The sequence below is a fragment of the Pinus tabuliformis genome, chromosome 3_2 (genome assembly GCF_031772625.1).
Source record: "Pinus tabuliformis cultivar Carrire ecotype Pingquan chromosome 3_2, CPIR1, whole genome shotgun sequence".
In the NCBI taxonomy this organism is placed as follows: domain Eukaryota; kingdom Viridiplantae; phylum Streptophyta; class Pinopsida; order Pinales; family Pinaceae; genus Pinus; species Pinus tabuliformis.
This window is the reverse complement of record NC_142302.1, coordinates 518,862,132-518,877,539: the sequence shown is the minus strand read 5'-3', so window position 1 is coordinate 518,877,539 and position 15,408 is coordinate 518,862,132. Positions and strand designations below refer to the sequence as shown.

Genomic DNA, 15,408 nt, shown 5'->3' with positions numbered 1-15,408 from the left:
CCAACAGTTCTTCGAGAATCTGTTTCTGGTGATGAAGTCTTTCAGGGACTCCGAAGAAGTCCCATCCCTGCCAATCTCCGTGCCTATCCCATTTGGATACGTCAAATATGCTGTGACCCCTGCGTGTTCCAACCATTCTTTTATTTCTGCAATTTCATCTATCTCTGCGATCGGATTTTGGTCCATAATTCGGTCAAACCACAAATTTGTGCGTTTTCCATTTCATGGAATTTTGTATGCCTTCCTTTTAAATAAATTTATGCTTTTATTGCAGAGTTTCCAAGTTTGCATGCTGTTGGGAGTTTGGCATGTCTGGAGATTCCCGAGCGGCACATTACAGGCATATTTGGACTTCAACATTACGCTTACAGGGTGCGATGTTTCCTTGTACAGTTTCCATAATAATTTCCCTCCCATCGCCAAATTTGCCAAGGCTGGATCACGGATTTGCAGTCCGCCTTCTGGAATTGGGTGCTTCAACGTCTCCCATTTGACAAGGTGTATTTTTTGCTGGTTACCCTTTCCCCCTTGCCATAGAAAATCGCGCAGGAGTCTTGATATTTGATCTGTAACTCTCTTTGGGGCAAGAAGATATGCTGCTTGATAGATTGGTAGAGCCGATAACACGGATTTTATCAGAATAACCTTGTCTCCTTTTGTGAGCCAGTGCCCACCCCAGGAAGTAATTTTTGACTTAATTTTGGCAATGATATCTGTCCACAATGTCCTCTTATTGGTCCCAATAGTAATAGGGAGGTCGAGGTATTTTATCATATCCCATTGGGCATGCCCTTTGAAGCCCAAAATGTTTGCTATGCCTGTGAGTTCTTGCTGCCCGATATTCCATCCATATAATTCACTTTTTCTTTCGTTAATGGAGGCACCCGATACCCTGCAATAACTTTTGAGGACTGAATCCATAGCTTTAGCAATTTGAGCATATTCCCCTCCCAAGAGAAGAGAGTCGTCCGCAAAAAGGGCATGATTCAGAGCAAGGGAACTGATTGATGGTTTAAGGCCAGGGAGGGAGCCTGAGGATTTTTCAATGGATAGCTTTCTGCTGAGGGAGATTGCCATCAGAATATATAGGAAGGGGGAGAGCAGGCATCCCTGCATGAGCCCTCTCTGAGCTTGGAAGAAGGAGGTGGGGCGTCAATTGACAAGGGGGGCGATCCAGGGATTCTGAGTGCAGGCAGTGATTAGATCGACAAAATGAGAGCAGAAACCGAAAGAGAGGAGAACTTTGTAAAGGAAGGAGCGGTTGACTTGGTCGAACGCATTGGCCATCTCAAGCTTTACCAGCATTCCTTTTTCCTTTCGCTGGTTACTGGAGTGAGTAGTCTCCTGAACTTGAATGACATTGTCCAAGATGTGTCTGCCTTCTACAAAGCCCCCTTGATTGCAAGAGATCAACTTGCTAAGCAATGGTTTCATCCTAGTAGCTAGGAGCTTAGCCAGAATTTTATAAGAGGCATTGCAAAGCGAAATTGGCCTAAATCTGGCAAAGGTTTCAGGATTAGTTTCCTTGGGGATGAGGGCGAGGTAGGTGGAATTGGTTCCTCCTCCTACCTTGGCTTTTTTCATGAAACCTTTTATCATTTTTATTAGATCTTCTTTGATGATTTTCCAGCAAGTCATATAAAAATGGATGGTGAAACCGTCAGGCCCGGGGGCCTTATCCGGTTCCATAGACCAACTCATACCAATTTTCACCAATGCTGGATGGGAGCCAATTTTTCATCGTTTTAATGGATACAATCTAAGTTGGTGCCATGAATTCATTAATTCCTTTGATGGAAGCACAACAAACATAAGGGATTTAGATTTTTAAATCATTGAGGATTCTATTGTAGAGGCCACAGGGTTATATATTGAAGGAAAAATTTCAAACCCCTAATTGGAGTGTTGGAATCACTCACAGTTTTTTCAATTATAAGTTGGTGCCATGACTTCATTAATTCCTCATAGTCTATTGTAAAGATAGTCTCAATGTAGTTGAAGAGGCAGAGAAGAAATAAATAGATAAATCTCTCATTGTAGAGCATAATGAAGATGTTTTTAACATTGATTTTGAGTGTGCAAGTAGACATGACAACAATCCAATTACATTTATAGTTGAAATAGAAGATGAAGAAAAATATGTAGGAAATGGCATGGAAGTTTCTTAAGGTGAAGAAGAAAGCATTGAAACAACCTTTCAACAATGGAGTCAAGAAGAGATCAAATTCTACTATCAAGAAATATGGCAAAAAGAAGATCTGGAAAACGAAGTGAAAGAAGCATGGAAAAGTTCATAGTCTGAAGATGAAGAGTTGTGGTAGTAGTCCATGAGTGAACGAATCTTTCAAGAGGAAGCTATAGAAGATAGGGTCTAGAAGCCTAAATTGTTTTTTAAAATAGATATAAAATAAGTCAAAGAAAAACTGCAATAGTAGCAAGTGAAGAAATATGGAGCTTACATCAAGAAAGTGCAACGAAAAATGAAGTAGTTTAAAGGGTGTAGAATATGGAAGAAATAGAAAAGAAAAAATTTCATTGTAAAACGTTTTTTGAGTCAATCTTTTATTGCAAGCGTAGCATGCATAGTTGAGTCACGATTAAGTTAAGGTTGATTCATATGATCGTAATTAAGGGGGATTATTAGGAATAGTAATTAATCTCATATGCATGCAATGCATGAAGAGTAGAGTTAAGTTAAATAAAGAAATTTGAGTCTAATATTAGAAGTCAAGTGAGATAGAGTTAGAAGGTTAATGCTTTGTCTAGAAAATATGAGTCAAGAAAAAGAAAATTGTTGAGTTAATTTAAGGTAAAGTTAGAAAAGTTTAGTTAAAGTGTGAAATCTTAGTTTCCATGAGCAAAGGAAAGTTAGAGTTTGCATGATTCCATATTTAAAAAGTTTGGCATTTATATACTGTGGTTGGGCCATTGCAATGTGAAGAAAGAAGAAAAAATAGTCATAGCTCTGTGGATTTATATGAGATAATAATTAATGAAAATGATTTTTTTATTTAAACAAAAGATTATGTATTTATTTTTCTTGTGTTTGCATTCCTATCTTTTCCTCTGACTAACAAGAACTTATCACCCTGCACCTTGTCATGTAAGAAAATTGTGTCATGACTTATTCAATGACCCACCCAATCATGCTAGAAATTGGGTGATTGCACACTATCCAAACCCATATAAACTTATGCATTTCCCCTCCAATTCCATCACCAACTCTTCATCTCACGTTAGCACTTATAATCCAAATGGTACTTGGTCAAATGCTTGTTTCCTTAGCCAACTCTCTTGTCACATTTACAAGAAATCATTCCAAATTGAAGAAGGTTGCATCCTTCCATTTCGAATGGGTCAATTTTATGTATTACATACTTTGCCCAAATGATAGTTTGGACCAACCTGTCTCAATAGTCATTTGTGCTCCTTTGTGCTCACCTGACTCATGCGTTATCCTACCATGTCCACTCTAGTTGCTTCAACTCATTCTAATGGGTGCCTCTCTATATGCTTGCATGGTATCCTCATCAATTCATCTTGTTAGCATTAGGCTTGTACCTTCACAAAGAGTCCAAATGTTTTGAGAATCACTTGACAACTTCATTTAGAACAAGTGAAGGGTTAAGTATTGAGATATGTAAAAAAAATTATATGAAAGGGTAGCATAAAGCTTAGAAAGTTTTCAAAAGGATTTATTCATGGTATAACTCAATTTATCCTAAGTTTTGCATAAAAAATGGAAGTAATTGAATGAATATAGGTGGCACTATGAAATAGTTTTGTAGCACCTAGAGTTGGCACTACAAAAATATTTTTGTAGTGCCAACAAGCTGCACTACGAAATATTTTCGTAGCGCCTACAAGAATTTAAAAAAATAAAAGTTTTCTAATTGCCACGTTGTTGATTTCAAGTTATTAAATGTTCTTTGAAGTAATTTAACCCATGTTACTCCTTGATGTGACATCTAGAGAAGTTTCCAATCATTAGAGGAGGGTTTGAAAATTAAAACCTAAAAACTATAGTTATTTGTAAAAAAGTCATTTCCAATGTTTCGAGGTAAAAAGTTTGTAGTGAAGAGAAGAGTTTTTATAGCGTGTGACTTGGGGTTGGGTGTAGTTGTAGTTGAGAAATGGGAAAGTTTTGCGATACAAAGTGATAGGAACCAAATGGCATAGAGTGGTTCCAAGCTTATCAAGAACTCATACCAATTTTCACCAATGCTAGATGAGAGCCAATGTTTCATCATTTTAATGGATACAATCTAAGTTGGTGCCATGAATTCATTAATTCATTTGATGGTAGTACAAAAAAGGTAAGGGATTTATATTTTTCAATCACTAAGGAATCTATTGTAGAGGCCATAGGGTTATGTATTGGAGGAAAAATTCCAAACCCCTAATTGGAATGTTGGAATCCCTCATAGTTTGCTGAAGCTTTAATGAACCAATTTTGTAAGGAGTGTGTAGATGTTCTTTATGTGTGAAGGAAGTTACTTAAAGGTTTATTTATATCACATGATATTTTTATGTCACTTGGTTTTAGTAAGATGAGTATGCCTTATTTTTTACAAAAAAGTTTGCTCAAAACGACTACTGAGGACAGAACTAGAATTGAGTTGTTTTCTCTTGATATATGCCATCATGGATTAATTAAAAATGTTATACACCCATGAATTGAGTAAGCATGTAGAAAAATTGAGACGAAGGACATGGATAAACCCTGCACCCAGAAAGAAGAACAAGACTAAAACTAAAACCCCTGACGAAACCCTAGCTCTAGAATCAGAGGCCAAATCTAGTCATCAAATTCGTATTCAAGGGATTGCAGAAAAACCTATGAATTAGGGTTTATGAAAGAAAAGAAAACGCAATGCAAATGAGTACAAAAAGGTGAGAAATCAGAGCATATAGTAGTAAAAGACAAAAAGGGAAAGCGTCCAAGCAAGAAAGCAGGGGATACCAACAGAGAAACAAAATCTAGGGTTCATTACTTTAGAAAACCTCATACTAGACCTACCAATAAGCTGAGGCTAGACTTCAAAGCTAAATTCAACCCTAGACTGAAAGAACCAATAGTTATTGATGAAGAGGAGGATGTAGAATCTTCCAAAGGCAAGAAGAAATTTGCAAAGAAAGTAAAGATAAATTTTGCAAAAAGGAAAAGGAGGAAAACCCTAGGAGTTGAAAAAGGCATTCAAGAAAGGGTTGGGAGTGTCACAAGATGAATGGCAGGTTAGGAAAATTTGAGCATGCTTTCTCAAGAAGCTAAAAATATATAATATTGAGTATGTTTATATTTTTTTCAAGAAGTATATTGATTTAAAAATAAGGGAAGTTGATGTTTGCTACAATACCCTAATTTTTGCATTTGAGAGATACACCATTGTCTAAGGGTCCTTTTATGTTGGCCTATGATCCTAGTTTCTAGGTTGATAAGTGGTTTCCCGTTGTTTGGGAATTTGAAAAATGCACCCTTTTCTAAGTGTTCCTTTATGCAGGCTTACATGTCTGGTTGTCTCGATTGATTAGTGGCTACTCATTCTTTTTGTTGAGAAATCTAGGGGCAACAAGTGTAGGCAATTTCTCTGCTTTGAAAATTGTTTGTGATGTATCTTTACATTGTTAAATTAACTTCTTCTTCTTCTTGATTATTATTATTGTTGTATTCATTAAACAAATAACAAATCATAAAGAACAATAAGACAAAGGACACAAGATATAGGTGATCAACTAGTGCCAAAACCTCTCCAACTCTGAGAGGAAAACCCACAAGAATTCTTCTTCTTATATAATCTTTGTTTGGTCAATTTAGTGAGGTCTAAATTGCTACTTTAAAATGTCAACCCGGGGTTCGTAAACTGACGAAGTGAAGTGTACTATATGTACTAGATAACCATTTCCTTAATCTTTTGTCGTTTTTCATTTTTTTAAGTTTGTTTTTGGATTTATCTTTCCCTAATGTGAGATGATGAAAATGTGATAAAGCAAGTGAAATATGGATGATTATGGTGATTTCTAAGTGGTTTTTCAAAACTTAAAAGAAAGCAAGCTTTAAAGTGACTGAAATGAAATCAATTCTTAAAAAGAAATAAAGACATCAAACAATGAACTAATGACATCGGCCCAGTATCTTTGTTGCTGAATGAAAATGAAAGTGAAATCTACACTAAATTCAATTAAAAGTAAGAACAACTAATCCACACTATTTCAACTCTTCAACTCAATCTTCCTTGTGAAAAGATATCATGAAATGTTAAGCAATGTGAAATCTAAAAGAAGTTAAACTGCATAAAAGAAGCTAATCACACTACTTTAACTCTCTTGACCTTTTTCCTTTCAGCTTAATTTACCCTGTGAGAAACAATCATGAACAAGTCAAGCAATGTGAGGTCTAAAGCAAACTAAATCAAGCTATAATGAGTGATATTATGGTTCCTAATAAAGTTACTTGATTATAGAAAGAAACCATTAACAGATGAATAACATGATATCTAAGAACAGAAAATAAATGTACTACTCAAGGAAATGATAGTACTGGAAATCAAACTTCAGAAAACAAGAGTCAGTGACAAAGACAAGATGATCTCGTATGCCAATAGTGATAAAAAGAAAAGATGAAAAATTGCCCCGGGCTGCCTAAGAAAACCTGCAGAAAACACTGATTAGTTGTAACCATAAAAGAGCAGCAATGAAAATGTAAATCAACAGAAATCAAAAAGCTTTGTTATGTACAGCTAATATACATGATGAAATAAAACGCAGCATTTAAATGACAACTGTACAGCTAATATACATGAATAGAAAAAAAAAAATGCAAGAGTTAAAGGACAACTGTACAAGGCTTTAGTAAGCAGGGGCCCTCTCCCACTTCAGCCGATTCAACACACAGCTACAAGCGGAAGTTTAAACCAGTCTTCTCATATATTAAACAGCAACGTAAAAGTGCAGTGGGGAAATACAACAACGTTGAATTACATTAACAAAGATTAACCTCTACAGCGTTCATGTACGCATTATTTATAAGGAAAGAGAACTAAACAGATTAACTAAATCTACGCTATTAACCACGCTGCCAGAGACACGTAAATCCTCTTCAGCCCGGATCTAGGTAACTGTCATCATGTTTATTAAATCCGAGAGGTATGGCTGTTGGATTCACGCTACCAGGATGTCTTCGTGGCTAAAGACTGTGCCACGTAGCTTCACGTGCTCAAAAACAGAGCTACGCAGAGCCGTGCCACCGCTGAACACTTCCGTTGACTATCCTTTGCCCCCTGTTTGACCGCGGGCTTTTATGGCCGTGCTGGATGATCTGGAGGGACACGTTCCATGTCCTTGACTCCTGGAACTTGCCCATGTGGCTCATTCCTTCAGAGGACACCTGTAGCATGGTGTTTGACAAAACGACTGCAGAATCCTGGGTCGGCTGCAGAATCCTGGGTTGGTTGCGGAAACCTGTGTCGGCTGCGGAAACTGAGAAGCTTCCGCAGCTGTCTGAACAAAATTCTAAACCAAACAACAGTCATCAGCGTAGTTAGAAAACCATGTCAAAAGCTCTTTTTTAAACTAAAATACAATGATTTAATCAACTAGGTGGATGAAATGAGTGGAAAAAGAAGGCTGAGAGGGTGTATAGGAAGGTGCAGGTTCAAGGCTCAACATACCCCCACTGTGAAGGTGTTGCATGTCCTCATGCAACCAAAACTTAGTTATTTCCCTTAATCCGTATGCTCTGAGGCTTCTGCAAGAACATCTAGCCCTCTTCTCTTTCTCTTTGATGCTAAAATGGTCCTTGGTTTCCTGACTAGACATTTGAACTTAAGATTAATCAATGCCCTGCTCAACTTTTTACACTTTTTCTTCAGCTTCCTGTTCTTCTTTTGCCACAGTCCTAAATGGAGCATAGTGTTATCATGGACAATCTTGTCTACCTTACTCTGCTCTTTGAGTGCTTCGTTTTCCTGTTTAATGTGCCTATTTAGGACTTCCAATTCAAACACTTCCTGTTTTAAAGACTGTACTTGTGCATCAAGTGGAAAGGTGGTGCTTGGTCCTGCAGCTGATTGTTCCAAGGACTCTAGGTAGTTGTATACCTCTTGCTGATTAGGATCTAGTTCTGGTGTCTTTCTTGGGCTAGGCTCAAAATCAAAATCTGGTGGAGGAGGAAGACTGTCCTCTCTTTCTGGCCGAAAAGGGCTTTCATCACGTGGAGGACTTAACTCAATGTCTGGCTGAGCTGGAGCTTTTTCAGGTGTTCCTTCACCTAAATCAATAAAGTGTGATTGTTTTTCTTGGGTTACACTTTTCTTTCCTTTTAGCCTACTGCTCCTCCTCACGTGTGGACTAGTGCTCTTTTCCTGTGCACTCTGTTTTCCTTTTTGTTTCTTTGCTATGGAAGCAACTTGAAGATGTGTTAATCTTTCTGCCAAAGTTTGAGATTCTTCCTCTATGGATGGTTCAGGGGATGGATAGGTTTCTTGAATGATTACTTTACCCTTGTTCTTCTTCTGTTTCTTGTTTTTAGCTCCTTCTTCTTCTTCTTTCTGAATAGTTTCCTGAATGTCTATTGTAGGAGAGTCTTGGGCTGTAATATTCTTTTCTTTCCTCCTACTTCTCTTTGGAATTTTTGGGGGACTGCTTCCAGAGGCTTCAGTCAGTTCTTGGAAGTGGTTTCTTGTCAAAAACTTTTCCCAAGTATCCTTAGTGTTTTTCAACTGTTCTTCAATAAGGATTTTTATGAACCCGTGATGGTAAAGATGGGGTTCAATATTGCCTACGTGTTTTTGAACAGTAAAGCTCATTTTCTTCAAGCTTGATAACAGAAAATAAGGCAAATTAAGGGTATAACCTTCCATAAAATTCATCATTAGCCTGGCATGATACATGTACATGGAGCCAAAACGACCCTCGCATGTGATAAATTTCTGGATAAGTAATAACAGAGGGGACCATTCTTCTTTTATTGTATGCACAGGGATTCCTTTTGTAAATATAGAGGTATCCATACCTGGGTTTTGTAGCATTGTTCTCCATATTTGATCTTCCACACTTCTGTTTTTGAACCACCTTTCACCTTCTTGCGGAAGACTTGTTGCAGCTGCTATTGTGGCCTCGGTCACTGTAAATTTCAGGTCTCCAACCTCCACTGTTTGTCCATTAAAATACCTTGCAAAAGATTTAGTCACTTCTTTGTTATAGCCCCTGAACTTTTGAATGAATCTCAGCCACCTTGCTTTCTTTAAAGACTCCTTCGTTTGAGGATAACCCTCTAGATATTTTGGTCCTTCCGGTTCAGCTCTTAGCAGTTTTCCCATTCTCGGCTTTAAATTCCGACTAGAAATTCTACTGCGTATGACAGTTCAGGAAAAATGGGCTGATTACGGGGTTTTTAGGGTAACTGGAGTGGCCGTAATCGAGGTTCGGAATGTATGTGGTGACTGTGGCCAGGGTTTGGAGTAAGATGTAGTGGACGCAGTGGAAATGGAGAACAGGGAATGGTATGAGTACCGAGGGAGTAAAGGGTAAGCAACAGTAACGAGTTTAACATCGAATGCATGCGGGAGTGAAGTGATAAATGGGCAGAATAATGGCTGAGTCCTTTTGGATTGGATGACTTGCGCACACGTCTCAGCAGATGGCTGCGGGAATTATGGTGAAGGAGAGTCGTAGTACAGTCGGTCACGTCTCCAAAGTACGGCCAATAAATGGGATAGCAGTCCATCTCGAGTTTAAATTTAGAATGATCGTGGGACCGCTGTGGAATGACATCGTGGAAGAGGAGTGGTATGGGGCTTGCCGTATCAAATCATTGCATTTAGTGGAACTTGCCATGGTTTAATAACTATGCATAATAATGACATTAAATTGTTATTTGGTAGAGATTTTTGATCATACCTTTGGAAGTTTATCATTTCTTGATTAAGGTTTCTGACCCATTGTTGTTCTCTGATCTTGAAGATGCCCCATATCTGTGCTGCACTTGGTGATGATGACACTAACCTTTGACTGTGATTTTTTTGAAAACAGAGTGATGCTGGCTGTAAAGACAGAGTGATGCTGGCTGCGGAAATCGTTTCTAGCTGCGGAAACTGGTTCTGGCTGCGGAAACGGTTTCCAGCTGCAGAAACTAAGACAACACCCCTTTAACTGCACAAGGATAGTTAGAGAAGAACTAACTAAATAAAATAGTCCTGAGAGGGACTTTTATTGATGGAATGAAATGAGATGAGTGGAATGAGATGGAAATGAAGTGGAGTGAAGATGGAGATGAAAATGAGATGGATGAACTGAAATGGCAAATGAGGTGGAGTGAAGATGGAAAGAAAGAGAGAGATTTTTTGTTTTTTGGAAAATATAGAGTGTCAGGTGCCCCTGATTTTCACTCTACATTTTCTGTATAAGACTGCCAATCTATGATTGGTTTTCAAGTTTATACAAAATAATTTTTTTTTTTTTTTCAATTGAAAGAAACAGAGACTAGGCTGATGGAGGAGAAGGATTCCTCTCCACCAGCCTCATTGCAGAATTTTCTTGAAATATTTTGACAAATTCCTCTTTTGAGAGTGGCTTACGATAAATTTTCAATCGATGGCCATTCACAATGACAGGAGTTTGAAACTCATCAATGGTCTTGACTCGAACTGCTCCATTGTTAAAGACTTCGTCAATCTCATGTGGTCCAAGCCAATGAGTCTGAAATTTTCCTTTGAAGTCTTTAAACTTGGAATCAAACAGTAACGCCCAATCTCCCTTTTGAAACTTTTTCTCTTTGATATATCTGTCATGCCACTTAGTTCTTTGGTGCTGAACTAGATCAGTCCTTAAAATTGCATCTTGTCTTATTTCATCTAGCTCATTCAGCTGCTCCATTCTGTGCTTTTGGGCTTCTGATAGATTCATCCCCAACTGAACTGCCATCTTGAAGGTCTTGACTTGAAACTCAATGGGGAGCAGGACTTCTTTCCCATAAACAAGTTCATAGGGAGAATGTCCTGTTGTATTCCTCCATGTAGTTCTATAGGCCCATAAGGCTTCAAGAAGCCTTTTTTCCCAATCTCTTCTATGTAGATGAACAGTTTTGGTGATGATGTTCTCAAGGACTTTGTTTGTAGACTCCACTTGGCCATTTGCTTGCGGATGGTACAGAGTAGATTTTCTATGCTTGATTTTGTATTCTTCCATCAGCTTCTCCATCAAATTAGATGTGAATTGACTTCTCTGATCTGTTACAATTTCTCTTGGGACACCAAAACGAGTAAAAATATCCTCAAAAAGAAATTGAACAACTGAATTTTCAGTGGCAGAAGGCAATGCCTTGGCTTCTATCCATTTAGTAACATAATCAGTGCAAACCAATATATACTTCTTTTGTTTAGATGGTGGATTAATAGGTCCAATGAAATCTAAAGCCCATTTTTCAAAGGGCTCGATGAGTACCTGTGGCTGTAATGGCATTTCTTTTGAAAGAGTTGGTCTCCCAATTCTTTGGCAGCTGTCACACCTTTTGACATATTGTTTTGCATCTTTGAAGAGAGAAGGCCAATAATATCCTAAAGAAAGGATTTTATAAGCTGTCCTCTTGTCAGCGAAGTGCCCACCGCATGGCTCATCATGACATGCCTTGAGGATGTCAGGCATTTCATCTTCCCGAACACATCTTCTGATCACACAGTCTAGCCCTGTTTTGAGCAATTCATTAGAAATCCATGAATAACTCGAACTCTCCTGAATAATTCTTCTCCTTTCATTAGGAAATAAATGTGAAGGTAGTTTCCCTGTAACTAAATAATTAGCAATATCTGCATACCAAGGAGTTTTAGTAGTTACTGCAAACAAATATTCATCTGGAAACTTATCCTCTACAGGAGAATCTTCGTTAGTATTTTGGATTCTAGACAAGAAATCCGCTACTGTATTTTGTTTCCCTGGTCTATCTAACACGGTAATATTGAATTCTTGTAAAAGTAAAAGCCATCTTGTAACTCTGCCATTAGTAACAGGTTTGTTCATGAGATATCTAATTGCAGAATGATCAGTATGGACAAAAGTTTCATAGCCTGTTATATAATGTCTAAACTTGTTGATTGCATGAACAACAACTAAGAACTCTTTTTCAGTCACAGTATAATTTAACTCAATGGGAGTCAAATTTTTACTGGTGTAGTAAATGGCATAAGGAACTAAATCCTTTTGACCCAACACAACTCCTAGAGCTGTATCTGAAGCATCTGTAGAAATATGGAAAGGAAGTTTCCAATTCGTCCCTCTCAAAATGGGTGCTTCAGATATTCTTGTTTTTAAAGTTTCAAATGCAGATTGAAAGGATCCCAATTGAATTCATAGTCTTTTGTAAGTAATTTGAAGAGGGGAGATGCTATCTTAGTGAAGTTTTCAATAAATCTTCTATAATATCCAGTAAATCCAAGAAAACTTCTAACATCTCTTTGAAAATTTGGAATAGGCAACTTGGAGATGACTTCAACTTTTGATCTATCAACTTTAATCCCATCTCCTGAAATATGATGTCCTAAAACAATCCCTTCAGTAAACATCATAAAGCATTTCTCATGACTTAATGAAAGGTTTGTTTCTTTACATCTTATAAGGACTTTTTCCAAATTCTCTAAAGCCTCTTCAAATGAATTACCATAAACTGTAAAATCATCCATATAAACCTCTACACAATCATGAATTAGATCAGAAAAGATTCCTAGTACCGCCCTTTGAAATGTTGCGGGTGCATTACATAATCCGAAAGGAAGTACTCGGTAAGCAAAAATTCCCAATGGACAAGTAAATGTGGTCTTGTCCTGATCTTCAGGTGCTACCTGAATCTGATTGTAACCACTAAAACCATCCAAAAATGAGAAATACTTTTTGCCTGCTAAAGTATCTAATACCTAATCAATAAAGGGTAAATGAAAGTGATCCTTCAAAGTTGCTTTGTTTAATTCCCTGTAATCAATGCAAACCCTCCATTTACCATTCTTTTTAGGTACTATAACCAAGGGAGAAACCCATCGGCTATCTAAAATTGGATAAATGAAGTTTACATTAAGTAACTTTTGGAGCTCTTCTTTCACTATCTCCCTAAGGTTTGGATTCATCCTTCTTTGAGGTTGTCTGATTGGCCTACTGTTTTCCTCAATGTAGCTGTGATGAATGCAAGTCTTAGGGTAAATACCTTTCATATCGGTATACTCCCATGCAAATGCAGTAGAATGTTTTTGCAAGATTTTGGTTAGCTCTTCCTGTTGTGATTTTTCCAAGTTTTTGTTGATATTCAATGTTTTTCCTGGAAAAATCTCAATGGCAGAACTACCAAACTCTTCCATAGAGAAAAGAGACATTTGTCTAGATGATAGAAACTCGATGTCAGAATCCAACTGAAATTGTGTGTGGTCATATTCTGAAGATGGTTCAAAGTTTTCTAATGTGTTCAGAATTTGACTATCTTCACTAATCTCAGAAATGGTAAAGACAGGTTGTATAGTATCTTCATCATCGACCCACTCATCTTCTTCTATTTCTGTTATTGCATTTGCTGGAGGATACAGATTGAACTTCTTCGTTGAATTACCATGCGAGATATACATATCCCCAGACCTACAACTGATAAAAGCATCAGCTGTCGCTAGCCAAGGTCTTCCTAAAATAAGAGGATGTCCTCCTAGATTACTCTTGGGAGTTAAAATCATGAAATCGACTGGATATTCCCAAGAGTCTAAGGAGACTGGAATGTCTTCTAATACACCATCTGGTTTGATAATTGATCGATCTGCAAGTTGCAGTAAAGTAGGTGTAAAGAGAAGGTTAGGAAGTTTTAGTTGTTCCATAGTCTGTCTACTCATAATGTTGATAGCAGCCCCTAAATCAATCAAAGTATTTGGTATTTCTACCCCATTGATATGTGTTTTGACAATTGGACTACCGGGATCTACATATTTCTGCATAGTAATTTTTCCCATCATGATATCTGCAATTTTTCCTACCAGGTGGATTCTTCTTGTGTCTCTTGGTTTCTTTCCTGGTCTTTTAAGGCTCAACTCCTTTATTGTTTTTGCTAGAATAGGAATCTCTTTAATGGCTTGCAACAAGGGAATCTTGATACAGACATTCTTCAATTCGTCTAGAAAATTATAGTCAGGCAACCAAATTTGTTTTTCCACTCCTTTGTCAATTTGTAATCTTTCAGGAAAAGGAGGTGTGGATAAAGATGCAGGTTGCTCAACTATGGGAGTTGTGGGGGTTAACTCTTTTTCTTTTTCTTTTTGAGTACATTGGTTTTGAGGAGATGCTTCAGAACCGTTATTGGCTTCAAGAGAATCTTCCTAAAAAATGCTTTGCTTTTGAGAATTTATAGAAGGCTTATCTAAGACTCTACCTGATCTGAGTTGTACATCATTGAGAGGAACAATCATATAGGCAGGAAATTGTTGACCTTCCATCATGTAAGCATTTTGAGGGTTTTTGTTATTGGGGTTTGGCAATGGCTGAGAGGGAAGTTGATTTGACTTTTGTTGGAATGGAAGCAAGAGTTGAGATTTGGATTTTGTTGAGAAGGTTGTTGTGGAAATGGAAATGATAGTTGTGGATTTTGATTTGGAAGTTTTGAAGCTTGTTGGTTTTGAAAAGATGGGGGATATTGATAAAATTGAGCAAATCTCCCATAAGGATTTTGCATACCTTGTACCCATGATTGAAAAGGATTTTGAGGTTGGGACCAAGGTTGTTGCCAAGGATTCCAATTTGGTGGGGGTTGAAAATTCATAGAGTTGCTAAACCTTTGATTTTGTTGCCCCTGCCAAGGTCTCCTTGCAACAAAACAGAGAGATTCGATTGTATTTGGATCTTCTTGAAAGACAGCTTTGAGCCCAGGAATTGAAGGACAATCCTTGGTCTCATGATTCTCTGAACAAATTACACATGTTTCTACAACTTTTGCATCCAAGGGACATTCCCTTAGAGCATGTTTCTTCCTACACTTTGGGCAAAAGATGGTCAAAGCCTCAGCTTCTGCTTTCTGCTTATTGTGAATCTTAAGGGTGTCTAGTTGCTCACTAAGACTCCCTAAGATGTCAGTTTTGAATTCATCAAGCATGTTGCCAATCTCAGCCCTACTTACTGATCCAGTTGCAGATTTGTTTGCTCTGATGAGAGAAGGATCTCTAGGCCCTTTTTGAGTTTTAGATTTCCCCCTTGAGAGATGGACACATAACTCTGCTATATCAGAAAGTGGAAGTTGAGATATATCTCCCTTTCCCATCATGTTCAAAATATCTATCCATTCATCTCTAATGGCTTTTAATAGAAGGGCTTTCAAGGTCTCCTCATCTAAGTTACTCATTTTTGCTCTTTTTAGGTTGTATTGAAATCTTTCAAGTAACTCCTCCAAGTTTTCATCTT

At 37.6% G+C, this 15,408-nt stretch overlaps 1 protein-coding gene across 1 annotated transcript; it reads right to left on the bottom strand.

The window, feature by feature from the left end:
* Positions 1-222: 222 nt before the first annotated feature.
* LOC149181600 (uncharacterized) lies at positions 223-1,077 on the bottom strand. The gene has a single exon (XM_089414262.1). The coding sequence runs from the start codon at positions 1,075-1,077 to the stop codon at positions 223-225; it is 855 nt and encodes a 284-aa protein (XP_089270388.1).
* Positions 1,078-15,408: the final 14,331 nt, after the last annotated feature.